This window comes from Gavia stellata, chromosome 9 (genome assembly GCF_030936135.1).
Source record: "Gavia stellata isolate bGavSte3 chromosome 9, bGavSte3.hap2, whole genome shotgun sequence".
Taxonomy (NCBI): domain Eukaryota; kingdom Metazoa; phylum Chordata; class Aves; order Gaviiformes; family Gaviidae; genus Gavia; species Gavia stellata.
The window spans coordinates 32,932,873-32,950,438 of NC_082602.1; the positions used below are offsets into that span (position 1 = coordinate 32,932,873).

The 17,566-nt window shown below is 37.9% G+C and overlaps 1 protein-coding gene across 1 annotated transcript in view; it reads right to left on the reverse strand.

Annotated features, from left to right (window-relative positions):
- Positions 1–17,566, reverse strand: part of GFRA1 (GDNF family receptor alpha 1) — a 143,220-nt gene that overhangs the window by 23,335 nt on the left and 102,319 nt on the right. The window contains exons 5-7 of the mRNA XM_059821344.1: positions 12,115–12,224; positions 6,788–6,922; positions 2,458–2,636 (exon numbers count right to left, since the gene is read on the reverse strand). Coding sequence (XP_059677327.1) covers positions 2,458–2,636; positions 6,788–6,922; positions 12,115–12,224 — 424 coding nt within the window. The remainder of the gene's footprint in view (positions 1–2,457; positions 2,637–6,787; positions 6,923–12,114; positions 12,225–17,566) is intronic.

Sequence of the window (17,566 nt, forward strand, 5' to 3'; positions counted from 1 at the left end):
TTTCTGTGGCAATTTATACTAATCAATCACTTCCTGCTCCTTCTTCCTTCGCTGTATTTTCAAACCCACTAACTAGGATATGCAGCCTTGTAGCATCTCAATGGTCATTTCCTTATCACCTCTCTGCCATTGTCTTTTTACACTGAGACTAATGCTTTTAATTATACTTTTCACAGTGTTTAGGCTGTATTGGCTTCTTGAAACCTTTCAGCTCAACTGCTAAGCATATAACAAAGCCCTTTAGATTGCTTTTGGCCGCACTAGTTCATGTTTTGAAAATACTACAAAGGCATATTTTTCATGGGAGGAGAGCCTTGGAATGAATACCCTCCTCCAAGTGCGATATGAATGCCTCCAGTTCTTTTCTAACATTTGCATTGAGGTTTAAGTCCCACATGCAAAGTGGCACCATACTGTCAAACAAATGCAGGTTTCTTTTTAAAAAAGTGGGGGTTTGTTTTGGCTCTATTCGTAAGTTATTTTTTGAAAAATGCTTTAAAATATAAGAGCTTTGTTCGTCACGTCTCAGTTCTGACACATGGCAGTAGCGAGCACCAGAATGTTGTATTTCACAAGAATAAAACTGCTCGATTCACATAACTTCAGTTACCTTTTAGTGCAGACTTATCTACAGTTTCTACAAAACAGCAGAGATCATTTATTTAACGGAAGCCGTTTTCCCTCCAGACCTTTACTTCCTGTGGCATCCCTGATACAGGGGTACACTTGAAGTCTTAACATAGCTTTAAACCAGTGCTGATAAACTCATGTGGGATGTGACTTCAAAATGCCAGAGTAACAGGAGTAAGGACAGGGATAAATTTCATTTATTTTCAAAACACTGGAACATCTATTCAGGCTTGAGGAACATTTGCAAATCAAACTGAATCCAATGGGATTTGAGATCACTTGCCATTCCTTCAGTTTATTATTTATCATGTGTGCTTTGGTAGCGTCTGGAGGCCTTACTCTATAGGGGACTGTACAAACACTGAAGGAAAACATGATCTCTCCCATAAAACAGCTTTTTAGTATAACATGAAGTGAATTAATAATAGCCCATCAAGGTCTTGCTTTAAATGCAAGATATTCCAAGTTCCAGGTTTAAAAGGCTATGTTTCTTTTTACCATATTCTATTTGGTCAAATGACTACTGCATATAGAAATATATGCCTACAACTATCTCACTCTAATCAGTAACTTTCAAAGCTTAACTAATAATGAATGCACAGATATTAAAATAGAATTAAAACAGAAGGACCTAAACTCAACACCATCTACCATTAACCCCATATACTTTGTGACTCTGTAATGCCTCTGAAAAATGTTAATTCATATGCAATTTGCCGATGCAAAATAAATGGAGAAGCTACGAAAGGATGAAGACGAGAGAGTGGTGCAGGAAAAATTAAGAAGCAAAATACATTTCCGAGGGATATGAACTGTCTATTTTAGTGAACATGGAAACTTTGAGACATTTTAGTATGAAGAATACAAAATCAATTTTTTATAAGTAAGTGAAATGTGAATGCTAAAAGTGTGGAAGAGTTTGGGTATGCAGAAAAAAGTATCTTAATACCAGATGAGACCTTAAAACTTAGACACTTTCATTTGTGTCACACAGCAATTTTCCTTCTGTAAAGACAAAAATAAATAGGCCAATCTGATCTATCCCTGATCTGATTTTGCATTTAAACCACCAGAAATTTTTCTAACCCAAGATTCTAATCTGGCCTAAGGATGTTTTCAGTTTACATTTCCTGTTACCTCTTTTCTGCCTTGATTTTGCAGTTGTCTCCTGCCCAAGTTCTTCAAACTTTCTAAAAGCTGCATATACTGCCTTCAGGAAGTGATGAGCCTCTTTAAATCCAGAATCAATGACAGACCATGAATAGCCTAATTGAAGCGTCAAAGAAAATCGCTACAGAGATTGGCCAAAATCACATCAGGAAAGCGCCTGATTCAAAATAGCTTCTTTGTCCAGCTTCTTCACCATGAAGTTTGTAGCACCACATATTCTTTAATATTCAGACCTACTCAGCCAAAAAAACTCTGAAGTTTACTGCCAATAACATAAGAAAGAAGGCAGCAGGACATGCTAGCTGACATTAAGAGCTCCCTGAATTTGGATTACTCAAGGGATTAATTTAATCTGACATATCCTGGCAGGGTTTGGAAAGTGCCATATTCATATCCAAACCTGTGATAACAAACTAAATACTATGCCCTGTTTCTGAGTCAGAGAGCCAATGAAGTCCACTTTGAAATATGGATCTTTCTGATTTAAAATAAGAGTGTCTGATATTTTACAATATATCCAGTTTGTAACTACAACATGGGAATAAACAGATATTCCAATTTAAGCAGGCACCTATTTATACAGCAGGAGACTACTCTGTACACATATCTACGAAAAACTTTCATTTATGCACTGCAACAAGTACAAGACTCTCTTACCTGCAGGTTTGCACATGCTGGTGAATCGTTGTGGGTGGGTATTTCATTGTTGGTGGTCTCTGAACCTGTGTTTTTAAGTCTGGCAGCTGTTGTAGTTGTGGCTGTAGTGGTCTGTACTGGTAAGATTGGCTGCCACACATTCACATCAGTACCATTGCCGAAGGCCTGAATTGCATTTTCTGTAAAAATAAATTACAGGCAATTTTCTATTTCTGAACAAATGGCAGAAAGCAGAACTGACTTTTTAATCATTATTATTATTATTATTATTCCATTGAAAATTTTTATTTATAGAAACTCAATTTTTATGCTGAAAAGTGTGCCTTAATTTTGAACATATCAGAAACATAAACTGAGAGTCTGGGGTCACATAATAATCTGGTGCAGCCTCTTCTTTGTAATGTTCCCAGTAATTCTTGACAGAAGCTCTAGAACTTACTGTAATCATATTTGTTACCATCCAAAGGCCTCAAAAATTTACTTTCAAGATTTAAAATACAGTTTAAATGTTATGTCCTAATTCAGGCAGGTGATGTTACATAGCAAACTAAAAACAGAGAGCAGACAAAATATTAATTTATTTCTACAGCTTGTTGTAGTAAAACTAATATGCCTATAACTACAAAAGGGTTTAACTAAGACAATCTTTTCCTTACAGTTTTCAATCAAAATCTGCATAATTAGGTGAGGGAAGCAGGCTTAAATTAAAACTTTAGAATATAAAAGTTAAAAAGCTTATCATAGTTTCATGGGATTAAAGAGTGTGTTTATGGCAAGAGTATCTTGGCGTTTTTATAAACAAATAGAAAAACAGTTTTTAATCAGGTCTTTGGGGATTCAACACGGATTTAGGGATTTCTTATTTCAAATTCTTTGTACAAGAAATCAAACAATTTCACTGGGGACTAATATGTGGAAGTTATTCATACTTCTCAGTGGTATTCCTTGCCTTATAAAATAATTTACATTTAATTCTTGTCTGAAAAAGATGTATTTTGTTCTGGTATTAGTTCTTGGAACTCCAACATAGAATCATAGAATGGTTTGGGTTGGAAGGGACCTTAAAGATCATCTAGTTCCAACCCCCCTGCCATGGGCAGGGACACCTTCCACTAGACCATGTTGCTCAAAGCCCCGTCCAACCTGGCCTTGAACACTTCCAGGGTTGGGGCATCTGCAACTTCTCTGGGCAACCTGTTCCAGTGCCTCACCACCCTCATGGTGAAGAATTTCCTTCTTATATCTAGTCTACATCCACCCTCTTTCAGTTTAAAGCCATTACCCCTTGTCCTATCACTACATGCCCTTGTAAAAAGTCCCTCTCCAGCTTTCTTGTAGGCCCCTTCAGGTACTGGAAGGCTGCTAGAAGGTCTCCCCAGAGCCTTCTCTTCTCCAGGCTGAACAACCCCAACTCTCTGAGCCTGTCTTCACAGGAGAGGTGTTCCACCCCTCCTCACATTTTCATAATATTTCAAACATATAAATTATATTTTAAATATGTATTTTATATATATAATTTTCATACATATTTCAAATATATTTCAAAAAACATAATGACTGTAAGGAGGTGCTTCAAGTGTCTAACTGCTCTAGTAAAAGTCCTTTCAATAATTTTTATTAACTAACTCACTGTTTTATGCTTTGCCTCCCACTTGCAATTCTTTATACTGCAGTATAAAGCAGGTGTGAACAAATCCTTTGAACAGATAGGTAGATATACTGAATCCCATTCAGTTTAATAGGAACCCTAGAGTATGTAAATGAATGTCAGGACATTCACTTTCAGAGTAGCTAAAATAAAGTCTTAAGATGGATTTCCAGAATTTAAGATTGGCCAAACCCTAACAGGAGAGGCAGCAATCAAGACCACGGTAATATTACCGATAAACGTGCATCTTCTAATAAAGAGGATAAACGTATAAGCAAGGTAATACACAGCCTCAAATTTTAGGGTGGAATATATTTTATTTGGGGCCTATCAATTTGGATTTTTAACTTTCTTGACACTGGGCCAATTTCACAGTTCTGATATTAAGCCATATTCTGCAGAACAATGCTGAGATAAAGAAACACTTTGTCTAATATATGTAAAAAGAAAGCAATGCAATGTTTGTCTTTATTGGGACTAATTATTAAAACAGACTGGATTTTTCACTAGTATTTTCACACCGACCTTTTGAAATCAGAACTTCCACTCCAGTTTCAACTTAACATCTGTTGCAAAAGGCCTTTCAACTCTAGAGTGGAATTTGTAGGCAAGTGCACACAGAGGTGCAAGAAAGACCAGGATTTCAGGCGTGTAGGTGGGACATGGTAAACTCAGCTTCACATCCCAGCTCCCCATCAGGCACAGTATGAATGTGAACGTAGGTCTCCAGCTTTCTGAGTCCCCTAGACCTCAGGGTACAGTCTCAGCTATTCCACTTTGCATAAAAAACCAAATGGGTTTTTGAATAAACATGTAAGCTAGGTTTTCCACACCTTCTGTAAATGCCCCAAATCACTGGTTTATTTTCCAGTTTGAAGGGGAAGTATACTTTAGCAAAACAGACTAGCAAGAAATTCCTAGGTTCATCCCATTGCGGAAAAGTGATTTTTGTTTTGTCTAAAAAAAGTGGGAGGGATTTTAACTTCATCCAATAAACACAGGACATTTTCTCCAGGCACTGGAAGGCCCATTAATGACAATAACAATTAAAAAAAGAATAATTGGAACTTTTTCCCATTCTCTGTAAGAGAAAAAACTTCGTATTAAACCAGAAACATATTTAATTTCTTCATGAAGAAGAGATCTCTTACAGCTAGGTTGACTAAATTTGTCTCACAGTAACCTCTAATGTCTTTGATTTGTCTTCATTAATGCTTTTATACTGATAGCAAAAGAAAGGACAAGGGAGCGTGCTGTCTTTATGATCTAAAAGGAACCTGTAACATTCTAGCCATTAACACAAACACAAATGAATAAAATCTGACATATTACAGTATATATAACTGGCAGCCCCATTAGGTTTGAAGAAGGTCTGATGCTATATGAATTTTTACCCAATCGTAGTCTGAATTGCGTTCTGTTTTTTTTTGTTAAATAATCTTGAGTAATTGATTCATTCTTCCAAAGCTTAATAAATAGTGTATCAAATAGCAACTCAAGTCACTCTCTTTTTGTACACAAAGCTCCCATGTCTTCACAACATGCTGCCTGTTGAGAAGCTACCAAAGGAGATTTTCAGACCCTATACTAAAATACAGAATGAACCCTGCGTTAGCATTAGCTCAAGTAAATAGGGCTGGATGGGGGACAGTCTGGATCATTGAGTTAATTCACTATTTTTGAAAAAAAAACAATGTTGTATACTTCTTTTCATAAACTGATGAAACATGATTTTTAAAACCCGTAAGAATTTTTTACCCTCAAAACTCCTGCTGGAAGCCTATTTCTTAACTTTAGTCTGATGGTTAAAAATCTTCCAATTTTGAGCCTAAATATGTATAGCCAATATCTCCCTTTTTGATCCTGTGCCAACATTGTCCTCTAGGACAGTAATCCTTTTCCCTCCCTGGGCTTGCCCCTCTAATGCAATTTCAGAGGACAATCATGTATCCTTTCAACTTCTGTTCTGGTAGGCTAGGGAAGGCAAGCTCCTTTGGTCTCCTCATTTATGTGAAATTAAAACTCTGATGCACACTCCACATCATCCAATTATGCTGCTCCAGGCAGACAGGAAATTTGAAAAGAGAACCTGCCAAAACCGACTCCACTAAGCCATTCTGAAATTTATAATAGTCCCTAATTTGGAAGTGAGTTTCACTGAAAAAAAAAATCAATAATTTAACAAAATCTTGAAAATAGGTACCATCCAGACCTGTGTTAAAACCAGGCATCTGAGATCAAGTAGCCTAAAAAACCTGAAGCTTGGCTATAAATTGCAAGCACAATCCAATTTATACTTACCTACAGCAAATCCTTCATATCGTAAACTACATGTCTTTTTTTATATGAAGTTCTTAAATTATACAGAAGCCCTTCAGGTGTTGTAATTTTTTGGTACAGATGCTGCCTCACTATTAGGGTCTGAACATGATCTGTGATGTAAACTTATGTCTACATGATACAACTTTGGGTTTTTTTCCAAGAACTTCTCGTGTTTGCAATCTTGGCCATAAACCATAGTATCAGGCATATTTGCTTGTCTGTTTAATTCTTACCCTTACAGCAGAACCATGCTTACAAAGTGCAAAGAGATGGCCTTGAGGTATCATAACATACTTAAACAGTAAAAAATTCCAGAAAACATGCTAAAACACATTTAAAGACATCTAATTTTGTACTCACTAAGGCATGTATTGTCCTGGAAGAAATTCAGAAATTTCTGGCATTCATCTCTGTCGTTACCACTGTTGCTGCAGTCACACCATGGGGCAACGCTGAGACTATTTGAGTCTATATAGTTTGGTGTCATCACTGTGCCTTTTAACAAAGAGCGAAGAACAGTACTGTGAGCAACCTTTGTACTGAAATATTCTTTTCATACTAAGAAGATAGCAAACAGCACTTGGTAAGTTATGTATTCAGATCTGGATTCACAATGCAGACCCATGGCAGGGCTCTAACTTCCAGACTTAACAGCTCCTGTCTCCCTTTGCCCTTTTGACACCCAGCCCTGTGCCACGCTTCACACCCTCCGTTGTTTGAATGCAACCACTTTAGGGAGTGTAACATGACTCACACATTAAAGACCAGTTCCTTTCCTCCAAAAAGCTTTATATTGCATCAGCAGAACTGACAGGTGGAAAACCATGGCACGGGGGAGAGATGGATTGGGAGAAGGTGGGAACCTCTTAAAAGGGCTTTGCTGCCAAATCAGACATATGTGGACCTGCGCCCTTACAGTTGCATTCTAAAAATCCAATTTTTTTTCCTTGTTTGTGTTTTTTCTCATTTTTGTTCTAGCTGCAAATAAATGGCTGAAACTAGACATCCAGACCTGAGCTTCCTCCTTGAGTCTGCAGCCAGCCTAGAAAAACAGTTCTGAAATGCATGAGCAAGCTAGTCATGCTGAGAAGAGCCCCAATACGTCTTGGAGGAGCGTTGACCCCAGGATGCTTGTTAGGGACCTGCCAACAAAGTGGGTTATGGTGATGAACAAAGCAAAAACATAACCAGCATGCATGAAAAGGTACAGCAGATTCTTTGCAGGTAATAAATTGCTATTAATCTTGCTGTGCCAGTAGTTTTCAGTACAGTGATTGTTTCCTAAACATTGTCAACAACTTGCAACCACAGGTTCATTCTAACTATTACAAATTCTTAGGTAAATAGCCTCACATTTATATGTCAACTCAAGGCTATCAAGAATGCAATGAAACCAAAGAATGCATTTTGTGTCCTAAAAGATATACAGCAACTGTTCATCACTCATCTGGATGAGGCAACTGTTATACAATCAGCACTTATTCAAACCAGTAGTCTCACTGAAGGCATCGGCCCAGCAGGTCAGAGATTTCAAACTTCCCTAAGGATTGAGATGTTTGAGCCTTTATTTTATTTGTCTGACCAAACAGGAAAAATTAAATAAAAAAGGGCAGGTATTCCAGACTTGTACTGATGACAGCTGTTTCAGGAAACACGTTCCTCACTTGGTAATCTACAGTTCTAGGGCAGGCTATATATCATGAGGAAATGTGATCACATCTCCTCAGAACCGACATCAAAGTAGTCATTAAGAAGATGGAATAGATGAGGGATAAATACTAGAGGCCCTAAGTGTACACTAGCAGTGAAAATTTGGTCCATAGGTCCAGGGTCCCAGAGCCTGCAATACCATACAGGAAAGGGCTATCAAACACCAAGCTAAAAAAAGGAACATTAGAAATAACACAAATCACAGAATGACGTCAAATAGCCTTTCAGTCACCAGGCAGCGCTGGGAACTGAACAAATCAACATGCAAACTGCTTCATACATGACGTGGGAGACAAAGGAGAACAGACATTAAGGGCTGGCCTGAGAAAGGCAGTAATGTATGGGAAAATGAATGCAGTCCCACTGCCAAAGTCACGACAAGCATCTTTTGTCTTGTTTTGGGACGTTCTTAAATTAGAATGCAATCCCATACCTTTATCTACTTCCAACTTTTAACTGATAGTTGCAGTAATAATTGCTCAAATTCTGCATGAGATTAGCACATGAGTAAATAGCACAGTTCAAAATTTATTAAATGGAGGTAGAGAATTTAGTAAAATAGGCAAATATCATTTGCACCATTAATGAAAACTTGACAGTAGTTAAATAAGAAGAGGAATGATGTTAAATTAAAATAAAACAAATTAAAATATCTGTCCATTATCCGTTTGATGGTTCAGTACAGTATTTCAACCATGTGACATGATCTGAAAAGAAGTGAGAGAAAACAAAAATCAAGAGGATTTTGCAAATGGAAACAGTAGGCTTCAAAAAAAAAAAAAAAAGGCTGAGTAGCAAAGGCTTAGTGAAGGGTTAAAAAACCAGAAAGGTATTGAGGAAATTAAAAAGGTCACTGAGGTAAGACCTTCTTATCATGATGAGGTAATAAGGTAATTAAAATGGGTCAAGACAGGGGCTAGAAGTGTAACAGATACCAAGCTACGATTAGGGTTGATGAATACAGGGAAGACAGGACAAGGAATGTGTATACACAGCACACAAACTGTACATCCAGCAAAAACAGAGTGGCTGAAAGAGCAGCTAGTAGAAAATCAGCCTGTCATTTAAACCTGGGGGCAGATGTGAACCCAAGCGGATTATGTGCTTGGTTTCCTGGGGTGGATTTTCTTTTTTCCCTGCAATGTATGTGCCTTCCCCTCCTCCCCTGCCACTAGCTGGCATCTTGGAAATTCTGCTGAAGGACACTAATGGATCAGAAAAAGCATGGTGGTTGGCAGTAAAACAGGACATGCTTGCTTTTCTGTGTTCTCCCTATCAAATAGTTCTGTGATGGTCTCAGTAGTCAGCAGCTAGGTCTCCGTATTTTGGACAAAAGCAGAGTTGACCTGAACACAGCCAAGAGATTGCTCAAATTAGGGTCAATTAAGAATGCGGAGATGGATGGTGAGTCCAAGAAGAGGGGCATGTGACTGAAGTTCCTTTGGCCTAATGCAACTCCAGTTTATTCACATAAACTCTCATGGAATTCCTGGGAATCCCAGGGAAATTAGATGGATTTTATGGAAAACAAGTGAAAACGTGTCAGAAAGTGAATGCTAAAGCAGATCTTGAAGTCAGCAGTTAAAGCAATACCTAACTGATGTGGGAGTGCAGACAGGTCCAGATGGCTTAAGTAGGCTGTAACCAAAGCACTGAATCTCAAACATGGCTATCTCCAATCTTATTCTACATTTAATATTTTTTATATTTTTCATTTAATTTTTAAAAAAATATTAATTTATCCCTGTAACAGGGACACTAAACCAATGAATTAAGATTTTTCGAAATTCCTGTAAAATGCACATAACTTTTAACATTATATATATAAAACCCTGATGCAAACCTTAAAGAACCCTATATAGACTGTTCTCCATTTAACTGGTAAAGTGCCTCATACAAAACCTGCCTGACCCTATTCCCACTTAAGTCATTTGTTTTAGGTGGGATTCCACTAATTTCAGTTAAGTTAACTCTGATTTACATCACTGTATGCGACAGCAGAATCACATCCATTGTACCTTCCATAGAGAATCCTCAATTTCCTGAACAAACTCTATGGAGGCACAATTTTTGCTACATTTAATGAAATGGCTAAATGAAATAATATTTTATCTTAATGAACAATATTTTATCTTAATTAAAACACCTGGAGATCCTGAAGCTCTGATGGATGAATGGATCTGTAACAGCTTTACCCCACAGTCTCTCTGTCTCTTCTTCCTGTGTTTTATATATATTAAGCACACATTTGAAAGACTGTACCTCTGATTTCTATCTCAGCATCTTACAAATTTGATGGTCTTCATATAATTTATTCCACTTTTTTGTCAGCTTGATATCAGAAGCAGGAATTTACTGCTTCAGCACATGAAAGTTTTGTTTTGGTAATTTTCTTCGTTTATCAGAATTACTACCAAGCAAAAATTCTTGTAACACTAGTCAGTACCCACCTTTTTGCATGTGTCTAGGAGCTAGCAGGAAGGAAGAACAATGTTTCTTTTTCCCTTTGAAAATTAGATCTCCTTTTGATTTCAACTCCTTAGGGATCCATTTCACATTTCTGATGTGTGACAGTGTTTTACAGCACGGTCATCCACAGTTACACAAAAACACCTGACTACCGGAACTGGGTCATCCTTGAGGTTAAATTGAAAAATGGACCCAACAAAACTGCCAGCAAAATTCACTAGGTCCAGCGAGAACTTCTTGGCAGCTCTTACCCAGAAGTATCTATTAGTAACAGTTACTCTTTGCCAGCAGCTAGACTTCTTAACCTCATTGACTAGATCAGATTTCAAGGCTATTCAATTCTTTGTTTTAGAGTCAAATGACAGTCTGTCATAACTATTCATATGTTATACCCTTTGCATACTGTCTTCGTCTCCTAAGTCGTAGAAGCATATCCTGTGAAACATCACATCTTATTTTACCAGTTGCCACATGAACTTACTTCACTTGTTAGCTGCTAGAGTAATATGAATGATAACAATAAGCCAGTGAATATCATTCTCAGTAATTTTTCAGCAAAACCAACCTATTTTAGAATTATTTTTTTTTATATATTAACTCCAGAGACATTTATTTAACAGCAGGATCTGCTTCAGGGCCTCAGCTGGGACCTTCACACCCAACAGAAGGGGATATTACTGCATCGCAGCAGGTGCAGGCTGTAAGCTTAAAAACATCTTATCTGGTGGCCTTTAAAATATGTTTGTTTCAGAGTTTTGACATTCACTTATTCTTTATTGCCCAACCATGCTATTTCTACAAGTTCACCTTCCTGAGATTATCTCTCTCTTTCAAGAATCAAATAGTGCATGTGGAATATGGAATCTGGCTGGCATAAAGGCATCCTTGTGCTTGTTGACAGTCAGCAAGGTGACTGCAAACAAAATTAATTATGTTGGGGAGGGAAGAGGATTTCAGAAGATAAATTTGGTCTCAGTTCACCTCTGTTGACAGGCATCTCAGAAAACAGAGTGGACAGAAAGACATTATGGGAAGAATAGCAGCTGGAAATGAAACAAGGCTGGGTTGGTCTGTTGTCTCATTCCTCAAATGTCCTGCAAACTTTCCCTAAAGACCAAGAGGTATTTTACCCAACCTTGTGATGGCACCTGCAAAATCAACCAAGCTGTGGTTTCACTTGTTCTTTTTAACTTCCTACTTCATAGTCCTGCCCAAATTCAACCACCTTAATAAGCTTCACTTTGTAAGCTTAATTTATATTTATTTATTTTGAATTTAAGCACCTTTCTCTCCTTACCTTCTATCCTTAATTTCCTTGCAATGTACAAATTTACCCCAGGAATCTCTGTAAGGTAAAACAGGGCCAATACACTTAGGTGGAGAACTTTGCCTAGTATCATATTGTACAGTATTATATTCCACAGTTTTTATTTCATGTGGGACTTCAAAATATAGTTTGGGTGTTTTTCCTAGGCTGAGCAAGCCCCCACCTTTCCCTGCCTTCTTACCAATAAGCCCCGAGTAAGCGAGGAGGCAGTCAGCGTAGTTCTCCTTCAGACAGCTACTAACAGACCGTGACTCAGGCTGGCAGTTTGTGAAGAAATCTGCAAGGCGAGATCTGCAACATGAAGAAAAATGCATATCTTCAAAAATCAAGCCTGCAGGCAATCTTACCTTTAACATTCTTTTTATTTTTGGACAAGGCTTAATATTCTTTAACTTAAATATATATTGGACACATTTCAGCTGATGAGAGCCTCTTTCTAAGATGCATCTCCATCCAGAATCCATTTTTGAAGTCAGAACAAAAAAGTGCAAGAAAACAGTAAAAAGGGACAGAACAACAGGGAAATGTCTGCCCTTTACTAAAAGAAATGCTCTGCATTTTCATGCCAAAAAGAAGACAAAGAGCAATTTTATCATATGAGCAGTCATTTTGCCTGGATCTGAATTCTAACTGGAGTCTGTTATTCTACAAGAGCAGAACACAGTTTCTGCTGTGTTACTGATTACACAAAACGGTATGTCTGTGCTCACAGAGTCCTCTTACTACATGATCTGAGGCAGGACCTGCTTTGGTACTGCCCTGAGTTTCCAGGGAATGGGCTTACCCCGCCTCTGGACTGGCCTGCAGAACCAGCTGGCTGAACTGGGGTAGCAGGCAGATCCAGATGGCATGGTCTCCACAGCCCCCCGGAGCCATGGTACTGAGAATCTATTTGTTCTTGTAAAAATGTGCATTTATCCAAAGTCTACAGTATTGAGCCCAGGGCTCAGAAGAAGGGAATGTGTGCTCTGCATCCAGTTCCGCTGCTGAATGGCCGTATTATCTTCACTTACCTCAGATACCCCATGTCCAAGAGGGCGAGAGCACTGCTTACCTACAGGAAGTGCTTTACGACTACGAGTGAAGCTGTATCGCAATTAACAGATTACTCCTACTTTGGAAAACAAGAAAAGGACTAGCAACCAGGAACTCTTCTGGTTATTTGGGCTATAAAGGCCACATAATGCTCCCATTCAGGTCTGTAAAATTTGAGAGCCATCACTGAGGTGGGTCAAGGTCCCACCTCCTACAGCCACTCTCCTGCCCATCTTGGCCCGCTCTCCTCAGCTCTGCTCGTGCTTTCACTTAGGTTTGTAAACTTCTTGGAGCAGTGACTTCTGTTTATTTATAAAGTGTCGTTTAGACCTTTGTCTCCATGAACAAAATTATTTAACCTCCCTACTTTGATCTTCGCCTCTGTGAAAAAGAGATGAAAATTTTCTTTTGCATATAACAACTCACAGTGATGTTTCAGGATCAGGTGCTTAATCTTTGCAAAGCCCTCTCAAAATCAGAATAGTATCATCTATGCATTTTCAGCACTGCTCTAGCATTATGCAGATTTGCAATATAAATGCTCTTTTTTAGTTTTGCAATGAAAACACAAAAGTTAGCAGAAACAAGTGATTTGCAAGTGATTTACTTTATTTGTTTACGTGCTCCAGAGACTAATTAACTTTGTTTGCTTTATTGTTTTACCTATCTCAGAATGGGATTGGATCTACATCATTAATTGGCCTGAAAGTAGTGATGGGCAAACTTCAAAAGGTTCACATGCTTAGTTTGAGAAAGCATCCTATAAATAGACTGTATGCAAACTGTATCTGAATTTATCTGAGCTATTCTCATGACCTCTTTTTAGTTCCATCCCTTGCTAACTGTACTGACATCAGCAAATCCATGGTTGTCTTCAAACCACAGTCAACTGTAAGCTTTTCACTCCCTCTCCCTTCCCTTATTTAACCATTTAACCTTTAGATGAACATCTGTACCCAGTTGCCTTTAACAGCTTTAAAACGTCAAGCTCTCTACGGATCCTTCAAGATGCCCTATACGTATACATAAATTTCTAAATTTCCAAAAAATCTCTACTTTGTTGGTGAATATATACTGTACCTACCAGGGGACAGGCTGAGAAGAAATTAATTCCAAGGTATGGGAAGAGATAAATAGCAGCACCATGAAGAAAATCTGGGCAAGGAAATGCTATGTCACTGCAGTGATTCCTGTCTCAGTCAATAATTAAGATAGTGGCTCAGATCCAGCCTTCTGAGCAATTAGGAACAAAGTCTGTTGGCAGTTTCCAAGGTTTTTACAAATTCTACTAATACCTGGATGAAGTCTGTTTTAGGACAGAAGTAAGCCTATTACATCTATCTAGTATGAAACACCTTTGCCATGGCAGAAGGAGCAAGCCTGCTATATGTGCAGTATTTTTGCATTTCTAAAACAAAGTAGCTCCTCAGATTTAAATTTCATTATTTATGTGACCACAAATAAATCTTTTTGGAGATCCAATTATATGATCAGCATCTTGAAAATCGTGAAAGCATTTCTTGCAATAATTTCATCGTTCTTAAATGTCCAGCTCTCCCTTAGATTATTAGGTGCATTGGTCCAGAGACCATTTAATACATTCTTCTTCTCTAAATGTTTTTAAGGACCGATAACTATGGAATAACACCAGTCATTTACTACTAAGTCTGCTTAAAGAATTTATTTGTTGTAAACCCTAAAGGAGGCTAAAAATTGCTCTGCTGATCCCTTTGCATACAGCTTGATTTCTATGTTAATTTCTGAAGGATTTTTGTGGTCATAAAAGGTAATGATCTGACAATGTTGCACATTTAAGTTTTCATAAGCCAAATATAGTTCAGATAGCTCTGGTCCAAGCATTGCTGGACATGATCATACACCTCCTCCCCAGTGAGTCATCCAAACTTCATACTATCAAAGTTCTTTCTCCTGAGCTGTTAACTACACCTGATATTTATGTGGATTCATTTCCACTGGAGATAAAGTTAAGGCCAGCAAATAAAAACAGAGACAGACCTCCATCTGCCATAAAACAGAGACAGACCTCCATCTGCCATAAAATAACTCCATTATTTTCAGCGAAGATCTGCTGATTAGCGCTCGCTGAAGGTCTAGCCCCAAACATTTCCAGTAGAGTGGCACTGATGAAAGTGTGCTCATTAGCAACACCAAAACAGTGGTACTGCTATTTATCTAGAGAGAGACTAATTAGCCTAATTAGGAACCATATTATCATTTATCTTTAAGTATTGCACATGATATTAAGAACTGTTTGGGTAAAAGAGACAATCCTCTCAGGGATGCTGAAAAAGAGCAATCAGATGATAGCGGTCCTATAAAAAATACGCATACTGTGTTAACTTAGTGCTCCTTCAGCAGGAAGCAACTTGTAGGTAGTAACTTGTGGGTAAGCGTCTAACCTATAACTGAGCAGTTTGGCAATCTAGAGGACAAACAGAGCTTGCAACACATGTGCCTTTAACCATGCATCATTTTATATGTGCAATGTACATATGTGTGTCTATTTGCTAGATGGCTGGATAGAGAGAGACAGGCAGTTTTATATTGTACGTAACATGTAGCAGGACCACATTTAAAAGGAACTATTAATTTCTTTTTCTGTTGAAGAATCACAAATCCTCTTTGTGCACAACAGCATTAATGATTTTTTCCCCTTCCCTTGCATAAGAAAAAGGAACTGAAGAGAACCACACAGAAATCTTCCTTGAAAGAAAAAAAATTCGTCTCTTTGTAGGGCAAAAAACCCACGAATTAAATGAGTCCTATCTTAACCCTGGAAAATCTCCTCAAAGTAAACTGCAGATCTTCTGGAAAGCCTACTTCAAATATTTTGTATACCACTAACTGGAAAAATAAGAATAATCCTATTGGCAAATTCAAAGAAAATCTGCTCAAACAACAAACAGTCTTTCTGAGAAGAAGAGGAAAAAAATTCCAAACCTGCTATTCTCTAATGCTTTGTATTAGCACCAGTAAAATCATTTGTAACAGTTAAAAATACAAAGAAAACAAAGTTAATTTGTTTTCCTTATGATAGTGGCTTTTCAAATACTCAACAGGATAAATCAAAACTTTCAAATTTTGCTTACAAATAAGCTTTGTTAATAGCAGTATTGTGTTTAATCTGCATATAATTTTTGAGGCAATTTAATTTGATATTAGCACAGCCTGTTGCATAGGCAACATTAATTACGTTTTCACTATTTTTTATTCTCAAAGTTTTGTAAAAGTTCTTCGATGTTCTGAAATTATCTTTGATATTTATCAGTTCTCCCTGTTTAAAGTTGGTCAACTCAACTTCAGTACTGGTGCAATATTTAAAAGCATGATATAAATGATGAAGTTGCAGAAAATTTCTAACGGGCATTTTTAGCTTGGATCTGGTGTAAATCATGACCTACTGGAAAGCAGCTCTACGAACCAGACACGAGTTCTCCCCAGGAAGGACTGCTGGGCAGGCAGGTGTTGATTTCTCTTCTTTTTTTCTCTCTGGCTGTATGCATCCTGAATTGCTGGTACACGGGCTGAGCCGAGAGAGAGAAATCTTCTCCCTTCATCTTGCCTTTGCATTGGTGATCTTCAGACCAAGAAAGACATTGAATCCGGATCTCCCGCCAACTGCACACACGTACACTGTGACGCCCAAGTGAGTGGTTACAACTACTTGCCCTGTTAGTGAATGCAGGGAGTGACGGCTGCTGTCCTCTGTGCTCACCTCAGTGATGATGGGTGAAGACTGGACATGCTCACTACCATCTCTCTTTACACTGTTGCTTGTGTTTAGATACCTATTTATGGCTCGACAGCAGTAACATAAAGAGTACGTAAATGCCAAAGCTGAGTGACTGGGTTGACTACACTAATTAGTCAAAGCTGCTCTAGCGTCTAGACACCATTTGGCAGACACAGTATAGTCACGTAAGGGAAGTGCTGCATCAATACTCAAAACAGAAAAGAAGTATAAATCTGACACTTAAAAAATTCAGACTAAGTCAATGAATATGTGTCATAGTGATAAATGACATCATTATAGAAAAAAAACCAAGCCAAAATACTTGTTCTTCTTTTGTGGGGGTCAAATGCAGTATCCTCCTCTGTAGCTACAAATAGCTCCCATATAGCTTGGGTGGTGCTATTTCTGCTGGGATGCAAGAGTGGCAAGAGGGGTTGGTATGTTGTCAAACTAATGGCTTCATTGTTGGAGGAGCTTTTCATTTTCTCTTTGTTTCATAAATACACAATGAGTGGGCAGTGTGAAAATGAGGCAAAGGCTACATAAGAAACTCTCTCAACCAGTGAGCCAAAAAAAGCCTCAGAGCAGCTCCATCACAAGAAAGATGACCCTCCCAGCACCTAGTAATATAGTTTTGACCCTTTTTTTTCATTAAAAGACACTAGAGCTGTGTAATACTAATACATCTCATACCTCCTTAGTTATGTACATGCACTATTGAGCACCTGTGCACAACTGTAAATTCTGACAGTTTTTTCAAATGGTCATTTTTACATATATTTATTAAACAGCAACTCCACTAATTTTTTCAGCAAAAAGGTTAGTTTTCCTTTGGTTCCTTCTC